Source organism: Pseudonaja textilis, chromosome 1 (assembly GCF_049901715.1).
Source record: "Pseudonaja textilis isolate UNSWEBS1 chromosome 1, rPseTex1.2, whole genome shotgun sequence".
Classification (NCBI taxonomy): Eukaryota; Metazoa; Chordata; class Lepidosauria; order Squamata; family Elapidae; genus Pseudonaja; species Pseudonaja textilis.
In genome coordinates this window covers 325,063,809-325,091,005 of record NC_141990.1, presented here as the reverse complement: position 1 = coordinate 325,091,005, position 27,197 = coordinate 325,063,809, and the positions used below count along the sequence as shown (strand labels likewise).

The 27,197-nt window shown below is 43.5% G+C and overlaps 1 protein-coding gene across 2 annotated transcripts; it reads right to left on the bottom strand.

Annotated features, from left to right (window-relative positions):
- Positions 1-353: 353 nt before the first annotated feature.
- Positions 354-25,514, bottom strand: KLHL26 (kelch like family member 26). Of its 2 annotated transcripts, XM_087922727.1 has the most exons (5): positions 25,233-25,514; positions 12,160-12,342; positions 2,444-4,710; positions 2,112-2,309; positions 354-558 (listed from the first exon to the last, which is right to left on the bottom strand). In XM_087922727.1, exons 1-3 carry the CDS (start codon positions 25,301-25,303, stop codon positions 3,129-3,131), a joined length of 1,836 nt encoding a protein of 611 aa, XP_087778853.1. In that variant the 5' UTR covers positions 25,304-25,514; the 3' UTR covers positions 354-558; positions 2,112-2,309; positions 2,444-3,128. The 2 variants fall into 2 exon arrangements, with proteins under 2 accessions (XP_087778853.1, XP_026554838.1); XM_026699053.2 differs by lacking the exon at positions 2,112-2,309.
- Between the last annotated feature and the right edge of the window lie 1,683 nt (positions 25,515-27,197).

The following is a 27,197-nucleotide window of genomic DNA, read 5'->3' as shown; positions in this document are numbered from 1 at the left end:
ACAGCTCTAAACGGGCTGGGTGCTCAAAATGTGATCATATGGCTGCAAGGGAAAAGAAGGAGGCAGCCATCATAATTTCAAATTGGTTCATAAGTAGCCCAGGGAGGTCCGCTGTAACTTTGAACAATGCAACCTGTTGTTACATCAAGGACTATCTGCATTATTTCACTTCAAGCATCTACAAAATTTGAAGTTTTAGACACACAATTTAGACACACATTATTTTTCTAGAAAATGTGCTTTATTGCATATAAACACGATATCTCAGCATTTTCTTGGTTCCTTTCCCAGGGCGAAACAAAGAATCAAGCAAATAGATTGTACACTGTGCATTGAAATAATTCAGGTCGATATATGAAAAGAATGTTTTTATTCCACACTTGGAAGATGCTCCAAATTTCATGTTCCGTAACACAAAAACAAACCTGATCAGCAAGATGTGAAACTCCTAAGCACACACATTCAAGTTTCTTTTGAAAAGCTGCAATTCACTGGCTTTATATATTTTAATGCAAAGTCCTCGATTGCTGTTCCAGGCTGCCGCTGAAGCATACGTGGCTATTTAAATACAGAAAAACCAAAGGAAGAAATGAGTTTCAATTGTGTTGCGGCAGTTTTCTGACAGAGTGGTGAGTACAGGCATTAGAATTATTCAGGGAATATCCCAAAGGTGCTTTTTCAAGAGGCAATTTTGAAGACGTTTCACTTCTCATCCAAGAAGCATCTTCAGATCTGACTGAATGGTGGAGAATGGAAGGATTTATATTCCTTGAAGTCATCAGGTCATTAGCACTCTTTCGGAGAGTTGTTCGTTGAGGCCACTTGGGAGGTTTATCTGTGCCCTATAAACAATATAAATTCTTCCATTCCATACCACTCGGTCAGAATTGAAGAAGCTTCTTGGATGAGGAGTGAAAGGCTTTTAAGGAAAAACAAAGGAAGTCCACTTGCTTCTTGAAAAAGCACCTTTGGGACTATCATGACCTGGATGACTGAAAATCTCTGTAGATATTCAGGGAATGGAGAGCAGCATCAGAGAAGTTCATCTCAGCTACTTCTAGACCAAGCATTCTCCTCCCCACCATCAAACACCCTCTGGTTTTTCCTTCCCCCCTCAAGGTTCCCTTTTGCAGACATTCTAGCACTGGCATTTCACTGGTCGACTCTGGCTTCTTACTTCCCATAATGCCCTGGGGTGCCAATATGATCAAGGCGTTGGAGAAAGTTAAAACGGCAGCTATGAAGCTGCTTTGTATTGAGTGCTAGAAAAAAAAATAAGCCGATTTACGGCCACAATTGGGACCAGATTTTATATGGCTAAGCAAAGCAGTTGTTAAGTGAATCACTGCAGTTGTTAAGTTACTAACCTGGTTGTTAAGTGAATCTGACTTCCCTATTGACTTTGCTTGTCAGAAGGTCACAAAAGGTGACGCTGCGACCGACATAAATACACAACAGTTGCCAAGCGTCTGAATTTTGATCACATGACCCGGGTGTGTGTGTGCTGCAATGGTTGTAACTGTGGAAAATGGTCATAAGTCACCTTTTCCAGTGCCACTGTAACTTCGAATGGTCAGTAAACCAATGGTTGTAAGTCGAGCGCCACCTGTACTCGAAATAATCTGCCAATTCAGTACTGTAGTCCCAGCAGATGTGAGCAAAGAACTGGCAGATTAATATTCATTCAGCACGTTACACATCTTATCCCCAGAGTTCACCCTGCAGAATGAAATGTCAGTCTACTCTGCGCATCTCACTTTCCAAGCAGCTGCAGACATATAAAGGGTTTTCCATAACCGACAATTAAGAGGAATGATAAATATAACCATCCCATCAAGCGATTGTTCAGACGGCATTTGTCCATCCTAGCCAATAGCGAACATTCTTGACTCAAGAAAGTGTTCCGAGTGTCAAGAAAGGATGCGGACCAGGAACACATCCATATTAAAGTGTGAGTCTCCATGTATCTCCCTCAACAATGATTACAACAAAAAAGCAGTAGTCCTCAACTTACGACCCTAACTGAGCCCCAAATTTCTATTGCTAAATGAAACATTTTGTGAAGTGAGTTTTGTCCTATTTTACAACCTTTCTTGCCAGAGTTTTCTTACCGCATTTGTTAAGTGAATCACTGCAATTGTTAAGTTAGTTGTTGTGAAGTGATCACATGGTTGTGAAGTGAATCTGGCTTCCCCAGTGACTTTGTCAGAAGGTTAGAAAACATGATGACGTCCCAGGACACTGCAGCCATCATAAATATGAATCAGCTGCCAAGAATCTAAATTTTGATCACGTGACCACAGGGGATGCTACAACAGATGTAAGTGTGAAAAACGGTCATGAGTCACTTTTTTCAATGCCGTTGTAACTTCAAATGGTCACTAAATGAACTATTGTAAGTTGAGGACTATCTATACTGTCAGTTTATGGAAGACATATTTACCTGTGCTAATAATCCCGTTTTGGCCTCCACTCCATAGATTCCAAGCTTCTGTGGAGTCTTTTTGGCACTTTCCTAAATCTCTGCATAGGGAAACATGTCTTACCGAGTTTTCAACAACAGAACAGGTATGTTCTGTACAGTTGTTCAAAGCTGCTTTTCAGGAAAATATTCCTGTATGAATTCATAGATTGTTGACACCTAGAGCTATCTTCTTCTTCCTTCAATTGTTTGTCTTATTGATCTTGGGAAATTCTGGATGATCTTAATCTTCTTGACTTTTCTTCAAATTGTCCAGCTACCACACACCTCCATATAATGGCACTCTTGAGATACGGCGAAACCCTCAGTTATTCAGAAATGAAAGAAAAGAATTAAACTTATTAAAGAAAAAACTTATTAAGAATTAAACTTATTAAACGTCCACAGACGTGATATTGTTAGGGAAGAGAAACCGGATTGTGCACCACCACCGCTGCTTCTGGAGAAGATTCCCTACTCGGGACAGTCTTCCATATCACACTCCCATTCCCAACAGGGTCGGAAGGGGCTGCTGAAAAACCATAAACCAGGAGAGTGTAGGCAGAAACGTTCACCTGTCTGCCATGAATACACAACTTTATTTTGCAAAACAAGCCAGGCAAGAGCATGCACAGGATGGTTCAGAGGACCAGGTGGCTTTTGACGGTCACCTCCAGGGTGTTGGCTGTGGTAGAATCACCGGTGCACAAGCAATCCCAGCAAATGATTCCGGGAAGTGGAGGTCCCTCTCCCATTCATCCGTCTCCGTGTTGTACACCTGCACGATGCTGGTGACATTGTTCAAGTGCCAATTGTATCCGCCCACGACGTAGATCTTCTTCTCTAGCAAACAACAGCCAGCCTCAGATTGTCCTACCCGCATGGGGCTCACCATCGTCCACTGGTTGGCTTCTGGTAGGTAATACTCCACGGCCAAGACATCAAAGCAACGGTCGACATGGTCCATGCGGCCCCCGAGGGCATAAACCTTATTGTTGGCGCTGACCATCGCGTGCAAGACCCGTGGTTCGTTCATGGGAGCTTTGAACTCCCACTGATCCAGTGCAGAGTCATAGCAATGCAAAGCTTTTTTGTCTTCCACGGATATTCCATACCCGCCCGAGATATACAGCTTGCCTCCCACTGTGGCCCCCGCGTGGCCCCACGTCCTGCGTTTGAGGGGGCAAACAAAGCTCCATTCGTTGGTTCTGGGGCAATATTTTTCCACGGATGCCAAGCTGCCGGATCTGTTCCTGCCCCCCGTGGCATAGACCATGCCACACAACACGTTCAGCTGAAACAGGATCCTGCTCTCCTGCATTGCCTGAATGCGCAGCCACTGGTTCAGGTGGGGGTCGTAGCGGTAGCAGATGTCGAGGGCTCCCTCACCGCTGCGGTACTGGAGGTGCTGTCCCCCAACCACGTAAACAAAGTTATCTAGGACAGCCACGCAGGTGTGGCTCGTCCCCACCTCCATCTCGGTCAGCTCTTTGAATTGGCGTGTGCTGCTGTCAGGCAAATAGTAGACTTTGCCACTTACGGTCCTATCGTTATCGGTGTACGGCGTGCCACCAAAAGCGATGAGAGAGAGGACATCGGAGCGGATCGCCGTGCGGGGAGACTGCATCTCATGCTGTCGAAAAGGCAATATTTGATAGTTGAAAGCTTCGAGGAGGTACTGCCGGCATAAGACGTCCTCCACCATGATGTCAAAGGTCTGGACGCTGTCCACCAGCTCCGAGGATTTCATGAGCGGGAAGCGAATGTGGCAGAGAACCTGGCTGGCACTGCTGCAGCGCGTTGGGTCGTACTGCAGCCATCGGATGGCAGCCCGGAAAAGGTCGATCTCGCCACAGCTCTTGAGCTTGTTGCTCTGAAGGAAGAAGACGAGTCGTTCCAAAGGAAGGTGGAGGAAGTCTTCCTCCTCGGAAATCTGAAGGAAATGGCGGAAGGTGAAGGCATCGACGGACTCCTTCAAGGAGGCAAGGCTGAAGGTGGTGGCCATTTGCCCGATGTTAAGGCAGGTCTCAACACTCATGGCTGATTTCAGGAACTCCTCGCACAGCTCCACCACAGGTACCATCTGCAGGAAGACAGCTGCTCCCAGCACATCCTGGATGCAGTCCAGATCAAGGGTGACTTCGGCACTGTAGGCAAACTCTATGATGTGCTTCAAGCCCTTGGCAGAGACTCCTTTCAACTCAATCACATCCTGGTTGCTTTCCCTCATCCCACCAGTGAACATGGCCCTGAAAGAATCAAAGAACAGGAGACGACATGGATGAGATTCACCATTCCTGGACATCCTTAGGGGGAATATAAGGTGCTCAGAGTCGCCTGAACTACATGACGGATGGCAAATAAATTTGATAAAAACAAACAAACAAAGAAACAAATATATTTGATAAATAAATAAATTTAACAAGTAAAATTGAGAAAGAAAGAAATTTGACAGATAAATAAATTTTCCACAGGTTGCCAACTGAGAAAAGTGTGCAACAAATAACTTGCCTTTTCATTGATTGATACATCACAGTAAATTACATATAGTCCTCAACTTACGATTATTTGTTTAGCAAGCATTCAAACTTACAATGGCGCTGAAAAAAATAAGCAGGTTCTTGACCTTACAACCACTGCAGTGTCCCCACAGTCCCTTGGTCAAAATTTGAGCGCTTAGCATCTGATATATGGTTACGATGGCTGTAGCATCACAAGATCATGTGATTGCTATCTGCAATCTGCTCAGCCTGCTTTTGACAAGCAAAGTCAAAGAAGCCAAATTTGCTTAACACCTGCATGATTCACTTAACAACTACAGTGATTTGCTTAATAACCGTGATGAAAAGGGTCATAAAATCGGGCAGCAGGACTGAACTTAACAATGCCTTGCTTAGTTAGCAATAGAAATTCTGGTCACAGTTGTGGTCATAATTCACTTTGAATTATGCGTGAATCCGCTTTCAGGTTGTTTACTCAATAAATAAGTATATTTAAATTATTATAAATGACTAACAAAAATGTAAGTTTCCTTCCTGTGCAAAGGCTAAGTGCTCCTTGTCTCAGAAAATCTGTCTCACCCTTCCTTGTTTACACCAGCTTGTAAGACCTTCCAGAAGGATCCGATATGTGCAGATGTTGTTTTTCTGGTTCTATGAAACGTTGATGAACCCTTTATATCTTCTCAAATCACTGCCTTTTTAAATGAGCTTTGATGAACTTCGATTTAGTTTTATGTTAAAGACTGTCTCAAGTGTCTCTATTAAAATAGAACTGTACGATATGTATTAGCAAAGGTGTCAGCTTTGGAAGCCATATTGAGATCCGATGCTCCCACGCTGCCACAATTGAGCCTGAGAAAGTGGGAGGGGGGAATTCATTGGAGTATAGCTAGTTAGACAAAATAAAATTCTTTTGCTGGTTCAAGGTCACGGAGTGTTGCGCATAATGAAATGGGAATCTTACTTTGGGACGGATGGTGATTGGGCTATGTGATGTGATGATGGCTAAGGGGGGATGGATTTTGTAGTTTTTACTTTTGCAAGAAAGCCCCAAACTTTCAGATTCAGGATTCCACAGATGTGCCAGTTACTATCCAAATAAAAGGAACTTTGAGAGATGCCTGTCTTGGAGTTATTGGTTGGAATGGAGGGTTGCTGGATCGCTGACAATAGGAAGCCGTAAAATATATATAGGCATTCATACAGAGTCCTTTTTTGATGTGAGAGAAAAATCTCACAAGAAACTTTACTGGTTACAAAAAGAGAATTACAGGTAGTGCTCGGTTTACAACAATTTGGATGAGAATTTCCTTTGCTAAGCAAGGCAAGGGCAAATAGGTCATGCTCAATTTTGCAATTTTTTTTTTTGTACCATGGTTGTTAAGCGAACCATTGCAGTTGTTAAGTGAAACATGTAGTTATTAAGCAAATCAAGCTCCCCCTCTTGAGTTCGCTGTCCGAGGTTGACGGAGAAGGTTGCAAATGGTAATCACATGACTTTGGGACACTGCAACCCTTGTAAATACATGCCGGTTGCCAAGCACCTGAATTCTGATCGCGTGACTGTGCAGTTGCTGTAGTGGTCATAAGTGCGAGGACCAGTTGTAAGTCAGTTTTTTTTCATTAATAACCATTTAATGAGGCCACTATAACCTTAAATGGTTGCTAAATGAATAATTGTAAGTTGAGGACTACCAGTAGTTTAGCTGCTTTAATGGACATAAAACAAGAACATAAAAACCACCTGCTATATCAGTCCATCCAGCCCTCCTTGCTGTATCAAAACACGCCTCCGTAAAGAGAGGAGAAGAGAGCCAGAACAGTTCTCTTTCCCAGTTGCTCATATACAGCCAATACAGGCAGTCCTTGACTTATAACAGTTCATTTAGTGACCATTCAGAGTTACAATGGCACTGAAAAAAGTGACTTATGATCATTTTTCACACTTACGACCGTTGCAGCATCCCCATGGTCACGTGATTCAAATTTTGGATGCTTGGCAGCTGTTGTATGAATGTTGTAGTGTCCCGGGGTCATGGGATTCCTTTTTTTGAGACGTTCTGAAGAGCAAAGTTAAGGGGGAATCCAGACTCACTTAACAACCGTGTTACTAACTTAACAAATGCAATGATTCACTTAACAACCGTGGCAAGAAAAGCCGTAAAATGAGGCAAACTCACTTACCAAAATGTTTCACTTAGTAACATAAACATTGGGCTCAATTGGGGTCGTAACTCCAGGATTTAAGTTGGAGGCAATGAGTTGGAAAATAGTAAACAGCCGTCAGAACTAATAAATCCTGAAAAAAATAATCATTTAAAGACCTGTCCGAGTTCCAGAGCTTTCTGCACCACTGTGCATACCGAGTTTAGGGAATCAGAATGGATCGTGACATCAGGCAAGCATGGTGCGATTCCAGAAGTGGACATCATTTTCTGAGTGACCAGAATTCAATGCAGCCACTCAGAAAATGATGGTTGCTTCCAGAATCATATCACACTGTCATCCGGATCTCAAAGCACTGTGGAAAGCTCCAGAGCTTCCGAGATCTTCAAAAGACAAGCGTGATGGGATGTGAGGAAGAAGGCTAAGCCCTGCAGGGACCCAGTGGGGATGGATGGGAAAAGTCTGGAGGGTGGGAGAAGCAGACTCAAGAGCTATGGCATTCATTCTGTTTTTCTAATGCAATCTTCACAGTGTTGCAGAAAACACCAGAGCTCTGCAGATTTTGAAGATCTCCTGAGGTTTCCACAGTGTTGTACTGTTTGGTCGGCCACAAGGTGCGATTCCAAGAGCGGCTGCCATTTTCTGAGCGCTCCACTGAATTCATACAACAAAGTGCAAAGGACCTATCCAAAGTGTCAACTCTGATGCAAACCTGGCTGAAGCCATCTTTTGCCGCCTCATAGTTGCCATGAATTCTGAGAAAGAGGAGGGAAGGGAAAGTAGGTAGACTGGCTAACAGTCAAAACAAAAAGTTTTCTTGTGGAAACCAAGGTCATCCCAGTAGGTGACAGTTGAAGGAGGAGAGGAGCGACCAAGCAGCCTGCCAGCTACTTTCATTGGACAATGTGACCGGTGACATCTGGGGACGGAAATATTTGCTCTTTTAATTAGGGAAAAACCGTGGGAACTTTTAGAGTTGGTTTTCACTAGCTGTGCCAATCTGATGCATCCAATAAACATGTTCTTTGAGGAATCTACCTGCCTCGGAGTTCTGCTTTTGGAAGATGCATTACTCGGAATGCTGAAACAAAGATTGCAAAGGTTCATTTAACAACCATGGAAAAAGTTGTAAAATGGGGCCTGACTCATTTAGCGCCCACCTTGCTGGGCAATGTTATTGAACACATCATTGCTTAGTGATGGAAATTCTGGTCCCAATTGTGATAGTAAGTCAAGGATTAATTGTAAGATACAGAATAACAAGAATTGGAAGGGACCTTGGAGGTTTTCTAGTCCAACCCCGCTGTACATGCAGAAGATCCTATATCATTCTGGACAAATGGCTGTCTAATCTCTTCTTAAAAACCTCCAGTGATGGAGCACCCACAACTTCTGAAGGCAAGCCTTTCCACTGGTTAATTGTTCTCACTGTCAGGAAATTAATCCTTAATTCTAGGTTGGTTTTCTTCTTGATAAGTTTCCATCCATTACTTCTTGTCTTGCCCTCAGGTGCTTTATAGAATAGGTCAACCACCTCTTGACAGCCTCTCAAATATTGGAAGACTACTATCATGTCACCCTCAGTCCTTCTCTTCATTAGACTGGAACAGTGGTCACCAACCAGTGGGCCGGAGACCACTGGTGGTTTGCAAGAAAATTTTGGTGGTCTGCAGAGAAATGTCACCCCAAAGCATCCCTCAAAGCAAATAATCCAAGCTGCGTGGGAATACAAAGCTGCGCTGCCCACATGGCCCACGGGAACACAAGGCTTGCGTCGTTTGCATTACGAACAAGACGAGGTAGCGAGGGGAGGGCGGGAAGGGCCCCACACGCCTCGCCTGGCTACCAGGCTGCTTCTTTCCACTTCTTTCTTCTTCTGCTTTTGGCTGCATGCAAGGAAAGCAGCAAAAGTCTTTCTTTCTCTCCCACAAACTCCGCCAGAAATGAGTCTTTGGGACCCTGCAAGGCATCCTGCTCTAAGAGGCTGTGCCGGCGCAACAAGTCTCACAAAGACTCATTTCTGGCGGAATTTGGGAGGAAAGAAAGAAAGACTTCTGCTGCTTCTCCTGCTTTCCTTGCATGAAGCCAAAAGTCTCTCTCTCCCCCTGAGAACGGAGCTGGAGACAGTATCCTGCAATCCCAAATAAAGAATGATTGATCAGTAGGAAAATGGGGTAAGGAATTTTCCTGCGGACTTTTTTGGGGGGATTTTCCCATGGTCTCTGGTCTGCGGGATTTAAAATTATGAGTTTGGTGGTCCCTGGGATCCAAAAGGTTGGGACCCCTGGACTAGAACATACCCAGTTTCTGCAACCGTTCTTTGTATGTTTTAGCCTCCCGCCCCCTAAAGAAAATTATGAGCTGCTGTTTCCCTCCTCTTATAGGGAAGGACTGAAAATGCTTTGTTGCTACAAAAAAGAGCTGAATACCAAGAAAAGCACAGTCAACTTATAATTATCCTGATTTCTGAAGAAAAACTGTCTTGTAATCTTGAAATCCAGAGTAGAGCAACAGCTGCCAAATCATCTTTAATGCTGCCTCTTTTCTTTTACCCTTCATTTGCATCAAAATCAGAGCTACAAACCAAAGGGAAGATTATGCTGTTCATTGTCCCTCCACGACAACCCTACCAAACACCCAAGTTACAAGAGAAACCCTTGAAGCAATTATAGCTCAGCAGCAAGGCCACACCGGTGCCAACCTGTGGTGCACAGAATCCGACAGAGCCATTAGCGTCTGGTGGGAGATTTTCTGCCCCCCCCAACCTTAATTGCGCCTTATTATGAAGAGCAATAAACCTCTGGGGTTGATGTTACTAGGGAAACAAACACCAATCAAAAAACAAGGACCAGGGTGTATGCAGATGTTCACAGATACATACGCAGCAGGCACAAATCAGGCAAGCGTAATCACAAACAGACAAGATAGGAAGCACAAAGTTAGAAACAGGTAAGAGATGGTCAACATCCGGAGGTCACTTTGGACAGGTGTGAATCCAACTGCATTTGACTAATGATTCAGAGCCTTGATCATCTCCAATGCAGGAGTGGGATGCTACTGGTTCAGCCCGGTTCTATAGAACCGGTAGCTCTGAAGAGCAGCTGACACCGAGTCGGTTCGGTGCAATGACTTTCTGGTCATCTGTTTGGCCCACCCACCCGCCTGGGCTCTTGGCTGTCCTTTATTTCCTGCTTTTTCAACCTCAGCTGCTTTGCGCAGGCACAGCTAAGGCTGAAAAATCAGGAAAGAAGAGGCTTTTCAAACGCTGCGCACCCACGCGCAGCGCTTGTCAGCTGTCCGGGCAAGGCAGTTGTTAAGTGAGTCATGGCAAACTTTACACCTTTTTTGACACCAGTGTTAAGAAAATCACTACATTCGTGAAATGAACCTTGTGGTTATTACATGAATTCGGTTTCCCACACTGGCTTTGCTTATCGGAAGCCATCTGGGAAAGTCAGAAATGGCCATCATGATTCTGGGATGCTGCAACTGCAGGAAAGACTTGCTAGTTTGGACTTTTGATCATGTGTTCTTGGCGGATGCTACGAGAGCCGTAAATGCAAGGGCTGGTCGTAACCAAGGATGGGATTCAAAAATCCGAGTAACCGGTTCACTGCCCAGTTGCTGGGTGGGCATAGCCATGGTGGCCGTGGCCTACAGGAATTTCCGGTAGGGCCATTGTCTTGCCTTCCCAAGAGTCCGGAGGCTTCCCTCAGGCCTCCCCCGGACTCTGGAGACCCTCCGGAAGCCAGAAACAGGACTTCCGGAACAGACTTCCAGACGGCTCGTTTTTCCCCCTCCCAGAGCCTACACTGCGCTTACCTGCATCGAAAATGGGCTGCGTGGAGACTCCTGGAATGGGAGTGGAAGGGTGGGCAGAGCCAGCCAGTTGGTTCAAATCCTGGTTCAGCGAACCAGATGCAAATTTAACATCCAGTTCGCCCGAACCGGTCCAAACCAGTAGAATCCCACTCCTGGTTGTAACACTGCTGTTAACAATCGCTAAAAGAATGAGTGTGAGTCAAGGACTAATAATAGCCCTCACTTGCAAACTATTTGGATATTTAAATTTAGTAACTGGACCAGGTTGATCGGAGAGAGTTGGCTCCTGCATGAGGCAATCTATATTATGATTGCTTGCTGTGGGTGTAAAGGGGGAGTTCCCATTTTTCCCGCCTTTTTCTTCTTCTGTGTGTTCTGTATGCTATTCTGTGATTTACCTGACGATTTACCTCATGATCTCATGATGTGCCTGAGTATCTTGTCGGTTGGATATAGAGATGAAATATATTTATTTTTTATAAAATTTATATAAAACCAAAAGTTCAGTATCTCTGACTCCATTTGGCGTGAGTGAGATACTAACACCACTCTATAAAGCCTTAGTAAGGCCACACCTAGAGTACTGCATCCAGTTTTAGTCACCACATTATAAAAAGATGTTGAGAGTCTAGAAAAAGTACAGAGAAGAGCAACCAGGATGATGAGGGCACTGGAGACCAAAACATATGAAGAACAGTTACAGGAACTGGGCTTGGCTAGTCTAGTGAAGAGAAGGACCAGAGGAGACATGATAGCGGTCTTCCAATATTTGAGAGGCTGCCACAGAGAGGAAGGGGTCAATCTATTTTCTAAGGCGCCTGTAGGCCAGACAAGGAATAATGGATGGAAACTGAACAAGGAGAGATTCAACCTGGAAATAAGGAGAAACTTTCTGACAGTGAGAACAATCAACCCATGGAACAGAAGTTGCCCTCGGAAGTTGTGGGAGCGCCATCACTTGAGACTTTCAAGAAGAGATTGGACTGCCATTTGACAGAAATGGTGTAGGGTCTCCTGCTTGGGTGGGGGGTTAGACTAAATTATCTATAAGGTCCCTTCCAACTCTGAATATCTGTAATTTATACCTATAATTGGCCATCGGCTGCCCAATTCCCTGACACAAACCCACCATTTTGTCCACAACCAACTCCGTCAATGTGGTTTGAAAGAGCAGAAAACAGCTTCCCTACAGACATTTGAGCCTCTCACCTGAAGTAGTCACTGCAGGCTGCCAAAACAACTTTGTGTACTTGAAAGACCTCATTGTTGATGGTGAGGATGACATCCAGCAACTGGGCCTGAGCCCGCAGAGAGGCCAAGCCGTGCAGAAGGGTAACACTATGGCCCGGAGCAGAGAAAGTGCATTTCAATGTGCCGTTCTTGTCCGCCATGCTAGGAAGGGGGAGAGAGAGGGATAAATTACAAGGTGCTTTTTTCTTTCTTTCTTCAATTGGTCATACAGGTAGCTCCGGGCCTTTGAGGTTTTTTTTATTAGCCTTTCCTACAGTTTTTCCAGCTGTACCATACAAGCAGTCCTCAACTGATCACCCAGAATTACATCTACGCAGGAGATTCTCAATTATCCAGGTCGCAAAGGTGCTTTTTCAAAAGGCAACTGAACTTTCTTGCTTTTTACTTTCCTTGAAAACATTTTGCTTCTCATTCAAGAAGCAGAACTGAAGAAGCTTCTTGGATGAAACGAAATGTTTTCAAGAAGGAAAAACAAAAACAAAGAACTGCCAGTTGCCTTTTGAAAAAAGTACCTTTGGGATGCCCAGAATTACAGTTGTTAAGTTGTGCCAGGCATTAAGTGGGTCACCCTGTAACTGAACCTGATTTTACTACCTTTTTTGCACCAATCGTTGAACTAATCCTACAGTCATTAATTGAGTGCCATGGTCATTAAGCAGATCCATCATCTGCAATGGACGTTTTTAGGTTTCCAGCCAAAAAAAACACCACAAATTATGGTAATGTGACTGAAGGATGCTACAAGCAGCCATAAATGAGGGCTGACTGCCAAGTGCCCCAAATGCAATCACATGACCAGGGCAGCCGTCAGCACTTCAAATCCTGATTGTAAGTACCCCAGAGAGGTCCGTTATAATTTTGAATTACTGCTAAATGACCGGTCATAAATCAAGGACTACTGTAGAGAAGGGAACAGATTTATACACACTTTAGGGACAATATATACTATTCAAAACTACCAGACCACCAATTTGCAAGGAAGTGTTAGTACTACTTGTTCTGTAATGGTCTCTCAAATTGGAGAAACCTTTTACTCGGTGGTTTGCAACTTTTATCGCCATGCATCATGGCCACGGACCCCCAAGACTTAACTCAAGATTTAAATCATAACAATTTTTAAGCCTTCATGGAACCTCTGTGACATCAAGCTCCCCCCAGGGGTCCGCAGACCACAGGTTAAGCAGCACTGTTTTACCCCTTTTTGAACAGGAATGAAGGGAACAAGGCCCCATATTCTTACAAAAATATAAGCATTCTTCAAGGTCATAATTCAAGAAACAGCTTCAAACTCCACTAAGATGACCAATGGTCATCCACTAACCATACACACGCACACATTACACTTCTTTTAATAAAAATGAAGACAGGAAAAGTAATCTTGGAATATATGAAACTGAGCATGATATATGGGGGTCCTTGAGCTTGGTGGTTTTCTTGCAGACATTTCATTACCTAACTAGGAAACATCATCAGTGCCAGGAGGGAGTTGGGTTTGCTCTCATTTTATATACTCATGGCTTGCCCTCTCAGAGTTGGTCAGAATGGTCTTGGTGGTTCCTTGATTGGGCTGTTGTTTACTGTTAGCATGTTTGGCAGTTCCTTGATTGGGTTATTGTTTGCTTTTTTATTGTTAATCTAATGTTAATTTTGGTGCTAATCTCTGCTCATCTGGGTGTTGATTGCTGAAGAGATGATGTATTCGTCTTTTGTTTCCATTTTAGCTTTTTGATTGTCTCTTTTGAATGGTATGTAGATGTTGTTTATGTCCATGTGCCTGTGGACAGCTGATTGTTTGAGTGCCAGGCTTCCAGGAATTCTCTAGCATTTTTGGACTTGGCTTGGTCTAGGATACTCACAGTTTCCAAGTTGAAACTATGGTTTCAACCGGTAGCATGATATAATTTGACCTTTTCATTGAAAAGACTTTAGAATGAGGAATGGGGGCCCTGGGAGAGAGAGAGAGAGAGAGAAGTCACACTGCAGAATGTGAAATAATGGCATTAAAAAAACACACACTTTTACGCCTTGCGGCCTTGCAGTCCCATTGTTTGTGTTACTATAGTTTTGGGAAAAAAAATACAGAACAGCATCTGTTCCTTGGCAGAGGTTCCAGGAAAGGCACAAAAGAAAACCTTGAGTGATTCTTTGCCAAAGCCCACACGCCACGATTATGGTGATTGGCTGGTGATGTTTGCATTTAGCTGCATACATACAGTACTGTTTCAACCAATTTAGAACTTACTTTGGGATCCTGGAAGAAACTGGAACTTGGTTTTTAGTTAAAAAGAGTTTATTCTTTTAAGAAAGCTTAGCTTTTTTTTTTTTTCTGAAAAGGCTCTAATACTGGGAAATGTAGGAGGAAAGAAGACGACCACCAGCAGCAACATGAAGGAACAAATACTAGATTCTCCTGGAGGAGATCTAGTATGTATGTCAGTGTTTCTCAACACTGACAGCTTGAAGATGGGTAGACTTCAACTCCCAGAATTCCCAACCTATTCTAGCTGGGGAATTCTGGGAGTTGAAGTCCACCCATCTGCAAGGCTGCCAGGGTTGAGAAACACTGATCTATGTGATCACTAGGAGTCAAAAACAACTTGATGGCACATAATCAATCATAATCCACCACTTTTCAAACAACTGCGAAAGACTCTTTTACTCCTTCCCTACTAAAAGGACAGGCCTTCAAGTAGTTGGCAGTGTACAAAACTGTCCAGTTTTTCCTGTTCTCTTAAAAATCAAATCCTCTCCCTCAAGGGATGGATTGATCGATTGATCAAATTTATATAGTCGTCCACCTCACTGGAAGTGACTCTGGGCAATATAGAACAATCCGATAAAGCCACAAAAAACAATCATGGGACACTACAGCCTGATGACACAGCCAAGTCTTGCAAATAGGTTTTGAATACAGGTAGTCCTTAACTTATGATAATCATTCGTTTAGTGACTGTTCAGAGTTACAACACCATTGAAGAAAGTGACTGACCATTTTTCAGTTATGACCGTTGCTGCATCCCACGGTCATGTGATCAAAATCTGGACCATTGGTTTATATTTATGATGGTTGCGGTATCCCAGGGGTCATGCGATCACCTTCTGACAAGCAAAGTCAATGGGGAAGCCAGATTCACTTTACAACCATGTTACTAACAATTGCAGAGATTCACTTAACAACACGGGCAAGAAAGGTCATAAAATGGGGGAAAACTCACTTAGCAACTATCTTACTTAGCAACAGAAATGTTGAGCTCAGTTGTGCTCGTAAGCAGAAGACTACCTGTATTAACAAGGATAGAGCTAACTTAGCCTCCGGGGTGGGGTAGGTGGGTAGAGACTGTTCCCTAAGGCCGGCATCAGTGATTAATGGAAGGGGAGGTCTTATTAGAAACCCACCTGGGGTTCAGCAGCTACAGGCAGAGGCACTGAAGTTTTGCTGATAGGGTATTGGGAATGAGAACCCACCACCAATGCCTCCATTGGCTCCCATCCAAAAAGAGGAATTAGGCATTCACAGTAGCAACTCAACAATAGAACCCAGGTCTTCCTTCTTCGTTCCTTAGTTTTCCTTCTGTCCTTCGTTCCTTCCTTCCTCCCTCCCTCCCTTTTTATTTCTTCTTCCTTCCTTCTTCCTTCCCTCCCTCTTTTCCTTTTTTCTTTCCTCTTTTTTTCCTTCCTTCCTTCCATCCACAGGGTGGGCTTCAACTCGCCACCCACCTGTCTCCCCCCATCTTATAAGGTATATAAAACATGATAACAACGTTCCAATATTTGAGAGGCTCCTACAAAGATGAAGGGGTCCAAAGCACCAAAAGGCAAGAGAGAAACAATGGGTGGAAACTAACCAAGGGAGAGAAGCAATCTAGAACTAAGGAGAAATTTCCTAATGGTGAGAGGAACCAACCAGCGGCATAGCTTGCCTTCAGAAGTTATGGGTGTTCCATCACTGGGATCTTTCCAAGAAGAGACTGGACAACCATTTGTTTGAAATGGTTTACGGTCTCCTGCTTGAGCAGGGCTTTGGACTAGAAGACCTCCAAGGTCCCTTCCAACTCTATTATTCTTATGTTCTATGTTCTATCTTAGCCCTTTTGGCCACCCTGAACTCCACTGAGCCTTGAGAAGCCCTTGCAAGATCTTGGGAAAACTTTGCAAGGCCAGGCTGGGTATGCCTTATCAGCAACAGAAGATGAAGGTCAACTGGGGGAGGCAAGGGTGGAGGAGTGCAGAGTGGCCAAAAAAGCAGAGATGTTGGTGGTGGTGGTGGTGGTGGGAATAGGCAACTGGGGAGAGTTGAAGGACAGATGAGCGTGGCAGGGTAAGAAAAGCATGAGATCCTTGTCTAATGACCGCAACCGTGACTATTCAAAGCTACCTTCATTAAGGGGTGTGATCACATGGTGTTTCAGCTAATGACCCCTTTGCTTAGCAACATAAATTCTAATCCCATTTCAGTAATTAAATGAGAACTATCTGTATTTTCTCCTTAACGTATTTCGTTTGCTGCTTAATCTTCATTCGTTCTCATTACGTAACTGCACCACTTCAATGTAGTCGCTTACTTTTATATACAAACCACATTATTCAGCATCTACTTATGCTTGACCCCTTTCCCTTCTTATTTTACCACACACAATTCTCCAGTGCCCCCTTCCCACTGCATTCAACTTCTTTGTATTCCTCACAACCATGAGTGCTCTTGTACAAAGCTATTTTTGTTCCTTTCAACATTCATGCCTATCAACAGACCATGTTGACCATGCCTATCAACAGACCATTATATATTGCCTTCCTATTAGCCTTTACATCTCAGAAAACATTTCTCCTATTATCTTATTTTTGGTAAACATTTTACCAAGGTCCCCAAATCTCCATTTGCGACCTTCTCAGCTGGCTTCCAACTGTCAATAGGGGAAGATGGATCAATTTAATGACCATGAGATTCACTTAATTGAGGCGATTCATTTAAGAGCTGTAGCCAAAAAGGTCATAAAATCTGGAATGACTCACTTAACAACTACTTCACTTTGCAATGGAAGGTCCAGTCTCAATTATAGTCGTAAGTCAAGAGCTTACTTGTATTGCCTTCACTGGAAAAGTTGGGATATATTCAGAGATGTATCTGCCTTGAAAATAGTCCATTTTGAACTATATAAGCACAGTCAAATATCAGCACAAGACTGTTTTACGACATTTTGTATAATGTCATAAACTGTTTTGATAACTTTTTATATCAAAAAATATTTTCATAAAATTGGCCACATTTCAATTCCACGTGAGTCATGCATCCCAGATTTTGGAAACTTCCGTAACTTCTGCCCATATGAGGTAGCTTGGTTGAAAAAATTTGCCTAGTTAATGGTTAGTATGTAAATGACAATTTAAAAATAAAGACAAAAACATGTAAAATACCCGGCCTCCTTCAGATGATTTTGAGGTAGCCACGGTGACTGAAACGTTTGAGATCTTCACACCTGATTGCTAAATACCCTTGCAAACCTAATCCTCAGGATTTCACTGGGGGAGGGGGGGGGCAGGGGAGAGACGTGTTGGTTATTTTCAAATCTGGAAAGTACATGAGCATAAATCAGCTACACTTATTGTTTCAAAGGTGCTTTTTCAACAGGCAATTGGACTTTCTTGTTTTTCTTTGAAGATGTTTCACTTCCCATCCAAGAAGCTTCTTCAGCTCTGGCTCCATGGTGGGAAATGATTTATATTCCTTGCAGACAGTTGGTCATTTACATTCTTTTAGAAAGTCCATGAGGCCACTTGGAGGCTTGCCTGCGTTCACCTAAGGATTACCCAAGTAGTGCAATTGGGTATGGAGCCTTCTTGAGACTGCTGAAAGGACTGTGTTATGGAGCTTTTCTTTCTGCGGGATGATTTCTGCCCTGTGTCTCTTCTCTGTTGAAGACCAGCACAGGCTGTTGGGGATGAGTTTGTGTTGTCTGCATCTCAAACTGAAGCACAAATGGTTCCTGAGGTCTAAAATTCTTTGGAAATCCATTCTTATCTCTACACCATTCGAAGGGTGTTCATCCCAAAGTGCATGTCATCCAGGTCATAGTTGTCCCAAAGGTGCTTTTTCAAGAGACAACTTGTTTTTTTCTTTGAAGACATTTCGCTTCTCATCCAAGAAGCTTCTTCAGCTCTGATTGAATGATGGGGAATGGAAGGATTTTTATTCTTTGAAGACAGCGGGTCATTTGCATTATTTCAGAGAGTCCTTGAGGCCACTTGGAGATTTGTCTGTGTTCTCAAGGTCACTTGAATAGTGCAACTGGGTGTGGAGCCTTCTTGGGACTGCTGAAAGGACTGTGTTGTGGAGTTGTGCTTCCTGCAGGATATTTTTTGCCCTTTCACTGTTGAACAGAGGTACAGCCTATTGGGGATGAGTGATGCAGGAGACTCCATCATAGTAGTAAGTTGAGGATTATCTGTAGCCTAGTTTTTCCCCTCTTAATCTGCCCTATTGCATGTGATTTTAAAAAATTCTCTCCAGTATATCTTATTCAGACTTGTCATTTTTCCTGAAGCAAGAAAGCACAGGATCATTCTAATGGAAAAACCGTAGGTCAGCAAGTTTTCTTTCACAGTTGGCCTCCAATACTAATTTTTTTCTCTTTGGGAAACATTAGGCCAAACTTCTGAATAATGCTAATAGAACACCCTTTTAATGAACTAATGTATTTCCAAGTCCATCAATCCCCTTTATGTTATAAGTCTACAGTTAGGTAGCATTTCTTAGCACGTAACTCAAGGATAGTTCAGACTATAAAATAACATATTTTTCAGATTCTTGCCAATGCAGAAATAACTCTCAGGCAGTTTTGATGGTTTAGACCAGGGGTGTCCAGAATTCTGGGAGTTGAAGTCCACAAGTCTTAAAGTTGCCAAGGTTGGACACCCCTGGTTTAGACAATCACAATGTCCAGCCATGAATGCATATCTGTAAAACTGCAGCAGGTTTCATCACCTTAACTTCAACTTTTATTCTGTTCACAGGAGTTTACATTGTTTTTCCAGTATTTTCCTGTGGTGTGGTTTGTTAGCCCCCCCTCCCAAAGTGTTCTGTATTTAGGATGAGCAGACATATCCATTTTACCTAAACCAATCAATAAATAATGCACCAACTTCAATCCTTTTCCAGCTGGCTAGATTTTGAAAAGGTAATCTACACCTTGATTCTGCTTTGATTGTGGTAATATGCAATTTGGGGTCTATCCCTGCAAAATTATAATTGACAAGGTTTTGACCAGGATGGACTCTAGACCCTCACTGTTTTCCAGTTGCCCATAGGATATAATTCAAGGTAACCTGTAAGTCCTAGAAGGATTTAGAGTTAGATTATATTCTAAATCTGGCCAGTTCTGCACATCAGCAAGAGTCCTGCTAAATTTTTTCTATATGCATATAATGCAGACGGCAATTGTTCCTTTACTATAAAACTAGAATTTATGTTGTTCCAAGGACAGATTAAACGAGCAATGAATAAATGTCATGCCTAATAAGCGAAAAGGTAGGATAATTTTTTAAAATAACATAAGACCCTATTTACTTTTTATTTCATTTGCAGTTATATGCAAAAGGAGTGAATCAATAGGGATCAAAACTTCATAAGGATAAGAATCAATGTCTTCCCTACCTCACAGTTGCTATTTCATAAGAAGGACTTATGGGTCCCATACATTTATTTTGTTAAGGAAAACAATATAATCCTTACTTCTGATATTGTGGCATCACTTTCAAATGGTCCCATAATGCCTTTGCACTATTGCTCAGATGTACCATGAATGTTTTGTTCATTCTTTTCCTAACCCAGCTTAAAAACAAAATAACCGAATAACAGAGTTGAAAGGGACGTCAGAGGTTTTCTAGTCCAACCCGCTACTCAAGCAGGAAATACTATGCCACTTCAGACAAATGGTGTCTAATCTCTTCTTGAAAGCCTCCAGTGTTGGAGCATTTACAACTTCTGGAGGCAAGTTGTTCCACTGATTAATTGTTCTAACTGTCAGGAAATTTCTCCTTAGTTCTAGGTTGCTTCTCTCCTTGACTAGTTTCCACCCATTGCTTCTTCTCCTGCCTTCAGGTGCTTTGGAGAATAGCTTGACTCCCCCTTCTTTGTGGCAACCCATTAGATAACAATCAGGTACCAAGTGATAAGACAGACATAATCTACTGCAATAGATGTGACTAAAGAGTCTATAGATAATACTTGATATATGACCACAATGGAGCCTGCCAATCACAGTTGTTAAGTTTCTTGTGATGGTCGGTAAAACAGATGGATCATGTGACCAACCCAATTTCACAACCTTTTTTGTGCTCATTAGGCAAACATGACTTACAATCAATTTTAACATTACAATCTGTGGGATGCTGCCAATTCGGATTGGTTCTAGTGAACTGGTAGCTCTGACCATCAGCTGGTCTCGCCCATCTGCCCCCCGCCCTATCCTGTCTTTTATTTCCTTCCTTCTGGCTCAGTTGATTCATTTCTGCACCTCAGCTGTTCTACTTACTGGGGCTGCCCATTTCAGCTTCAAATTGCTGTATTTTGAATGCTGGGTGTGCAAAGCACGCACTCACAGAACTGGTTGTTAAACTGGTTGCAGCCCACCACTGGTTACAATGGACCACTCTGGAGTGCTTACGACCCTGTTCTTATGTTCTGAAGGCTGCTCATGTAACTGCATATCAGGTGCTTTGTAACTGGCCTATATTAAGACCATTGGTTCACTTAATGACCACGGCATTTGCTTAATGAATGCTGCATGTCGATGACTGATTTACAACGGTCACAACTTACAACCAGGATGGACACGCTCCATTATGATTGTAACTCAAGTTCAACTTGTATGTGGCAAGGCCGCAAGGCCTGAAAGAGGATGTCTGGATTGAAATCCCTATATACTGTAATTTTGAAACTCAGAAAGTGCCCCAAATAGTACCAGCCTCATCTGCTTCCATTAAAAAAAAAAACCTAAATCAGGTTAAAGATCCATCTGTCCAAATTTGTGCCATTTAAGGACCTATCAGACACACTTTAGAAATTCCAAATTAAGATATTAGTGTCAGCCTTGGATCCATCTTGAATCAGATTTGGGGCTGCCACAAGGAAGGATGGGTAACTGTGGGAATGAGAGTGAAGTGAGAAGGGGCGATAGCCACAACAACATTCTTTCGCCAGAGCTCAAGCTGTTTGGAGCGGAGTGGCTGGACTTGGTGGGAGTTCAGAATGGAAGTGGATTGGAGAGTGTGACTCCCGAGGGTCATCAGTAGGGAGCTGGGTGCGAGTTTAGTACAGCAGGGAAAATGCGGGAATTCAGATTTGGGTTTTCCCCAGATGTGCCAATATGACTTCTCTAATAAATTCTTATTTGGATGGCCTCTGTCTCTGAACACTGAACTGGGATGGAGAGTTTGGTTGGAATGCTGACAATTAGGAGTTTAACCCACTTTAACCTCTGCAAACAATTAATGCTGTAGGAACAAAGCTGATATCCCTATTGTACATTAATCAGTCTAAACCTGCTAATTGTAAATCATTTGGCGGAAAATCAAGAAAATAATCCATCATAAATTGCACACACACCTGTGAGCCAGTAAAACTCAGGCCTCTCACACTCAATGGGCACAATTAAAACAACCACAGAGGAATCTAGCTATTTTAAGTAGATACATTTAGAATTCAACTTGATCCTGGTGTTTATGCTAATTATTAAAATGTTAGCAAGATAGCAACATATCATACAAGAGCACTGAATGGAAGACTCTAATATTAAGGATTGCAATGAACAAAACAATTAAGAAGCCAAGCATCTTTTTAAAAAAGATGTTTTTATCCCCCTTTATTACTTTATAAGTAACTCTAGGCAGTGAACATACTCATTTCTCCTCCTATTTTCTCCACAACAACCCTGCGAAGTATTTCCTGACTTTTAGCCTGGTGCCTTAACCACTAGACTAGACCAAACTAGCTCTAAGTCTAACGCAAGGCTGGGAAATAGATCTTTTCTTCTGTTCACTTCCCACCTAAAGCTAAAGAAAATACCTCGAATTAGGACCACTTATTTAGCAACCACTTGGACTTACAATGGTGCTGTGACTTACAATCAGTCCACAGACTTATGACTGTTACAGAATCCCCATGGCGATGAGATCAAAATTGGGGTGCTTGGCAACTGGACCCTTGGCAATTTATGATAGTTACAGCATCCAGGTTCACATTTAAGACCTTCCTAGCTGGCTTCTGTTGAGCAAAGTCAATGGGGAAAGCTGGATTTGCTTAACAACCATGGCAAAAAGAATTGAGTGCAATTCATTTAACAACCACATTACTTAACAACAGATGTTCCAGTCCTAACGGTGGTCATAAGCTGAGGACTACCTGTATTGGGGAACATGTAAGAGACTGGAGGAGAGAATCACACAGGCAAATAAGGAAATTAAAGTGTATAATATAGCAGGTTAGGTGAAAACTGAAACCAAGCAGTTTTCACAGGCCAATGGAGTATACGAGAGAGGGAAAAAGCTGAGCAGAATAAAGGGAATAATTGTGAAAAACCACATAATTATCTTCAAGGGAAAATAAGAAATGAGGTGGAAAAGAACAAACGGGAGGAATCTCTACCTGGGAGTCAAGGGATCTATTTTCTAGTTCATCTAGGAAATAAGAATTTAATAAAAGATTATCGAAAGAACCTACAACCAAGAAACATAATGGGGACAAGGGAGCAATTAAAGGAAAACAACTGTAGAATCTTTTGTGGAGGGAATAAGAATTGTAGGAGATTATGATCAATAAAGAAAGGGAATGCAGTGAAACTGAGCACAGGTCACTGGATGAAATGATAATTTCATCTAGATTCTAGATGAACTTCGATAGGTTTTTTTTAAAATAGATATAACCCCAAACGTTGTGGATGTTTGATGGTCCTGAAAGTAGCCCTGCCTAGCATTTCCACTTAGATGGGGACGGGAGAAATTACAACATTCCTCCTGTTTGTGGGCTTCTTCCCCAAAGACATCCCCATGGCTACTGTGGGACCAGCATGCTGAACCAGCCTGGTCCTTCCTCTTACCCAGTAAGCCTCCTTTCACTTCCCAGGACAAAAATGCAAGCAGAGAACAGCCAGGACCTCCCAGAGAGGGGAAAATAGGAAATATGAGGAAAAACAAGAGAGGGCAGAAAAGATAGTGCTGCAGGGGACATGATCACATAATGAGATAAAGGGACATCTCTGATGCATAGCAACTGGCTTCAGACAACACAAAATACCCGGAGATGATTTATTATAGTCAAATAAGTGAGAATGTTTTAACTTGATTAGGACCACCATATTTTTCAACAGAAGAGAATATCTTTAGCTGAGGGTTGAACCATGGAGTCCTTGGTGCTCTCTGAGGCTGGTTGCTTGCTTGCAGATGTTTCATTGCCCAACTTTAATATTTTTTATTACTTTATAAATAACTCAAGACAACAAACATAACTAATATTCCTTTCTCCTCCTATTTTCCCCACAGCAACAATCCTGTGAGGTGGGTTGACCTGAGAGAATGGCTGGGCCAAAGTCACCCAGCTAGATCTCATGCCTAAGGCAGGACTAGCTCACAGTCCCCTGGTTTCTAGTCATTTGCCTTAACTGTTAGACCAGACCGGCTCCTTGTTTATATAGTAGCTACTGGATATAAACAGGGAGCAAACCCCACACTTACTAGCACTGATGATGTTACCTAGTTGAGTAAAGAAACATCTACAAGCAAACAACCAAGCTCAGAAGACACCAAGAGATCTACAACTATACTTTAGGTCAGTGGTTCCCTAACCTGAGGTCCATGAATCCCTGAGGGGTTTGCAATGTCATCACAGGGAATCCACGAAGGCTTGAAGAAATGTTATTATTTAAATCTTAAGTCTTGGAGGTCTGTAGCCAAGGTCTTGTGGCCACAAAAGGTATTTTCGTGGTGAAGAAAAGGTTGAGAGCCCCTGCTTTTAGGTTATAAAAATTGGCACAGCCACTAGACAGCAGCAAAGGATTGGGTTAATTTAGCAAGGGTGATCAAAATTTTGTATGAAAGCAACCTGTAGCTCTCCAGATGTTGGGTCACACTAGTTGAGGTTGCTGGGAAGTCATTCAGCAACAAATGTGGCTGCACTAAAAGGAGAGAGGAACCACCTTTACAAGGCAAAACAAAGGATGGAGAAGAGTCAAGGACCACCATAGGACATTAAAAGGAGGAAAAATCTTTCTAGGGCAGAGAACTATGGAGTGGAAGCAAGACCCAAAAGCTCCCAAGTCACTTTTAAGATGTGATGGACTACACCTTCCATCATCACCAGCCTTATGGATCCTTACACATAGGCAGATCTGGAGTTCATCATACCATTGACAGATGGGACACAGGAGGAGAAGAATATGGAACTACGACAGCTGGGGAAGATGATCCACCCTCACCCAGGATTACATTGCCCACGTCCACACAACCTAAGTAACCAGGTCAGTCATCATGCATTCGCACAGCGCCTTATGCTTGATTTAGCTTTTAATTATGCCGGGCTCTATCCTAGTTCAGCCTGGAGTGTACAGCCAGCAGGTGGGTACGCTTCCTTATCCTGTGCAAAAGGTAGAAAACGGGCTAATGCGGTAACCTGGTTAATTAAACCTGACGTGCCAATACAGTACATTGGGGTAACACCCCCCCCCCCCGACAGCCTCCTGGCAACAGCCCCGCCCCGTTTCCAGAGGTGGATCAGAAATCCGAGAAGCGCAATCAAAATTAAAATGCAAAACAGCTGCGGGGCGGTGGGGGAAGGACCCGGCCGCGGGAGAAAGAGGGCACCGCGCCGTCCTCAGGGCTCTCTCCGCCGTGGGGGCAGCGGAGTCCCGTATGGGGCAGAGCTGCGGGTGTGGGGAGAAGAAGGTGCGCCCTCCCCCCACCTCTCCCCAAGGAGGTGGGACTAGAGACGGCCGGGTGCGGGGGAGAAGGCAGGAGAGGGATTCGTCCTTCCTATCGGTCCTCACCTGCTGAGGCTGCTGCCGCTCGGCGTGGACGGTCGCTCGGCGAAGGTTTCGGCCCCGCCGGGCTCCGCCATCTTCCCGCCGCCTTCCGCTTGCTGGAGGCCGCCCCAGCCGGGGGCTCGGCCGGAGTGGGACGCCGGGAAGGGGAAGGGCAGGGCGCGGGAGAGACGGACCAGAGGGCGCTCGGCGCGTCCCCAAGCGCAGGGCGCGCGAGCGTCCGGGGAGGAGAAGCTTCCCGCGCGCGCAAAACCCAAAAAAGGGGGAACCCCTGGAAAGCAGGGGACGGTGGGGGGAAGGAGGCGCCCTCTATATTCGAAGGAAGAAAGAATAAAGCGGGAGGAACTGGTTTTATTATTATTATTATTATTATTATTATTATTATTATTATTATTATTATTATTATTATTATTATTATTATTATTATTATTATTATTATTATTTATGAAGCGGCGTGAAAATAACCGCGTCCCGGGGCGAGAGGGCGCCAAGGGGGCCTCGGTTGCGCTTTCTGCAGCCGCCTGACAAGGGCCAGCGCTGCGCCTCACCAAGGGGCTCCTTGAGCCGCTGGGAAGCCGTAGACCCGGGTCTCCTCCCGGGCTGCGTTCACACGGCGCCTCCTTTGGTTGGGTTTGCACAAGCCTGGCAAGCGCGTTGGTTGGGAGTCGCCCCAGAGGAGCCACTTTGGACTTAACCGGTGTTAAAAAGACGAGGGGTTACTTAGGACGAAGCCGGTGTTGCAAAAAAAGGCGAGGGAGACTGAGGGGTCAACCTCTTCTCCAAAGTGCCAGAACAAAAAGGCAAGGTGACAAACATTGGATGGAAACTAACCAAGGAGAGAAACAACCTGCAATTAAGAAGAGATTTCCTAACGGTGAGAGCAGTCAGTCAGTGGAATATTTTGCTTTCGGAAGTTGTGGATGCTCCATCACTGGAGCCTTTCAAAAAGAGCCTGGACAACCATTAACTTGAAATGGTATAGGGTTTCCTGTTCGAGCAGCGGGTCGGACTAGAAGACCTCCAAGGCCCCTTCCAACTCTTATTATTTATTATATGTTCTAACCCCGATCGAATTTACTCTCCAACTGCTGTTAGTCTTTCATGGATGGGGGGGTAAGCGTGGTGCTAGTGAAGACTGACGCAAGAGCTGCAGATGTTCCTTGAACAGGGGAACAGACTCCACACACGTCCAGGCTGTTTTCTCTTCCCTGTCCTGTGTCCTGTACAGAATTTCGAATTGTGTCCTTTCAAGTGGTGACCACCAGCACCTAGGATATAGGGAGTTTTCCCCTCATAAAATGTAAAGACTGACCAAATTCTTAAGAGGGCCTTAAAGGGGGCGTGCATAAGCGCACCAGTGTGCCTACCATCCCTGTCTTACTGTCCCCATTTACCTGTATTCCTTTGTTCATGTTTAGGTTCATACCTACACTTGTTATCCTGTACATGTTGGACAACTAAATAAAAACAAAAGTAAAAAACAATTGAAAAAGAATGAAACTGGGGAAAAGCCATATATTTCAATGCTTCATTGACAGGTAGTCCTCAACTTACAACTATTCGTTTAGCGACCGAAATTACAACAGTATTGAAAAAAGTGGGTTATGACTGTTTTTTACCCTTAGAACTGTTGCAGCAACCCCATTGTCACATAATCAAAATTCAGATGCTTGGCAACTGGCTGGTATTTACGATGTTTGCAGTGTTCTGGGATCGGGTGGTCCCTTTTTGGGAACCTTCTGATTAAATCAATGGGGAAGCCAGATTCACCTAACAACCGTGTTACTAACTTAACTGCAGCAATTCACTTTACAACTGTAGCATAAAACGGGGCAAGACTCACTTAGCAATGGAAATTGTCTTAGTTAGCATTGGAAATATTGGGCTCAAGTATTGTCGTAAATCTAGGACAATCTGTAAATAAACAAGGACACAGACATACAGTGCATATTCCTAAGGTGAGCCTGCACA

Bases quoted from the DNA above. Each gene is read 5' to 3' on its own strand.
- KLHL26 (XM_087922727.1), bottom strand. From the start codon at position 25,303: ATGGCGGAGCCCGGCGGGGCCGAAACCTTCGCCGAGCGACCGTCCACG. The intron at 12,343-25,232 runs GTGAGGACCGAT...CCCCCTTCCTAG, and splicing joins AGCGGCAGCAGCCTCAGCAG to CATGGCGGACAAGAACGGCA. The intron at 4,711-12,159 runs GTGAGAGGCTCA...TGATTCTTTCAG, and splicing joins GCCTGCAGTGACTACTTCAG to GGCCATGTTCACTGGTGGGA.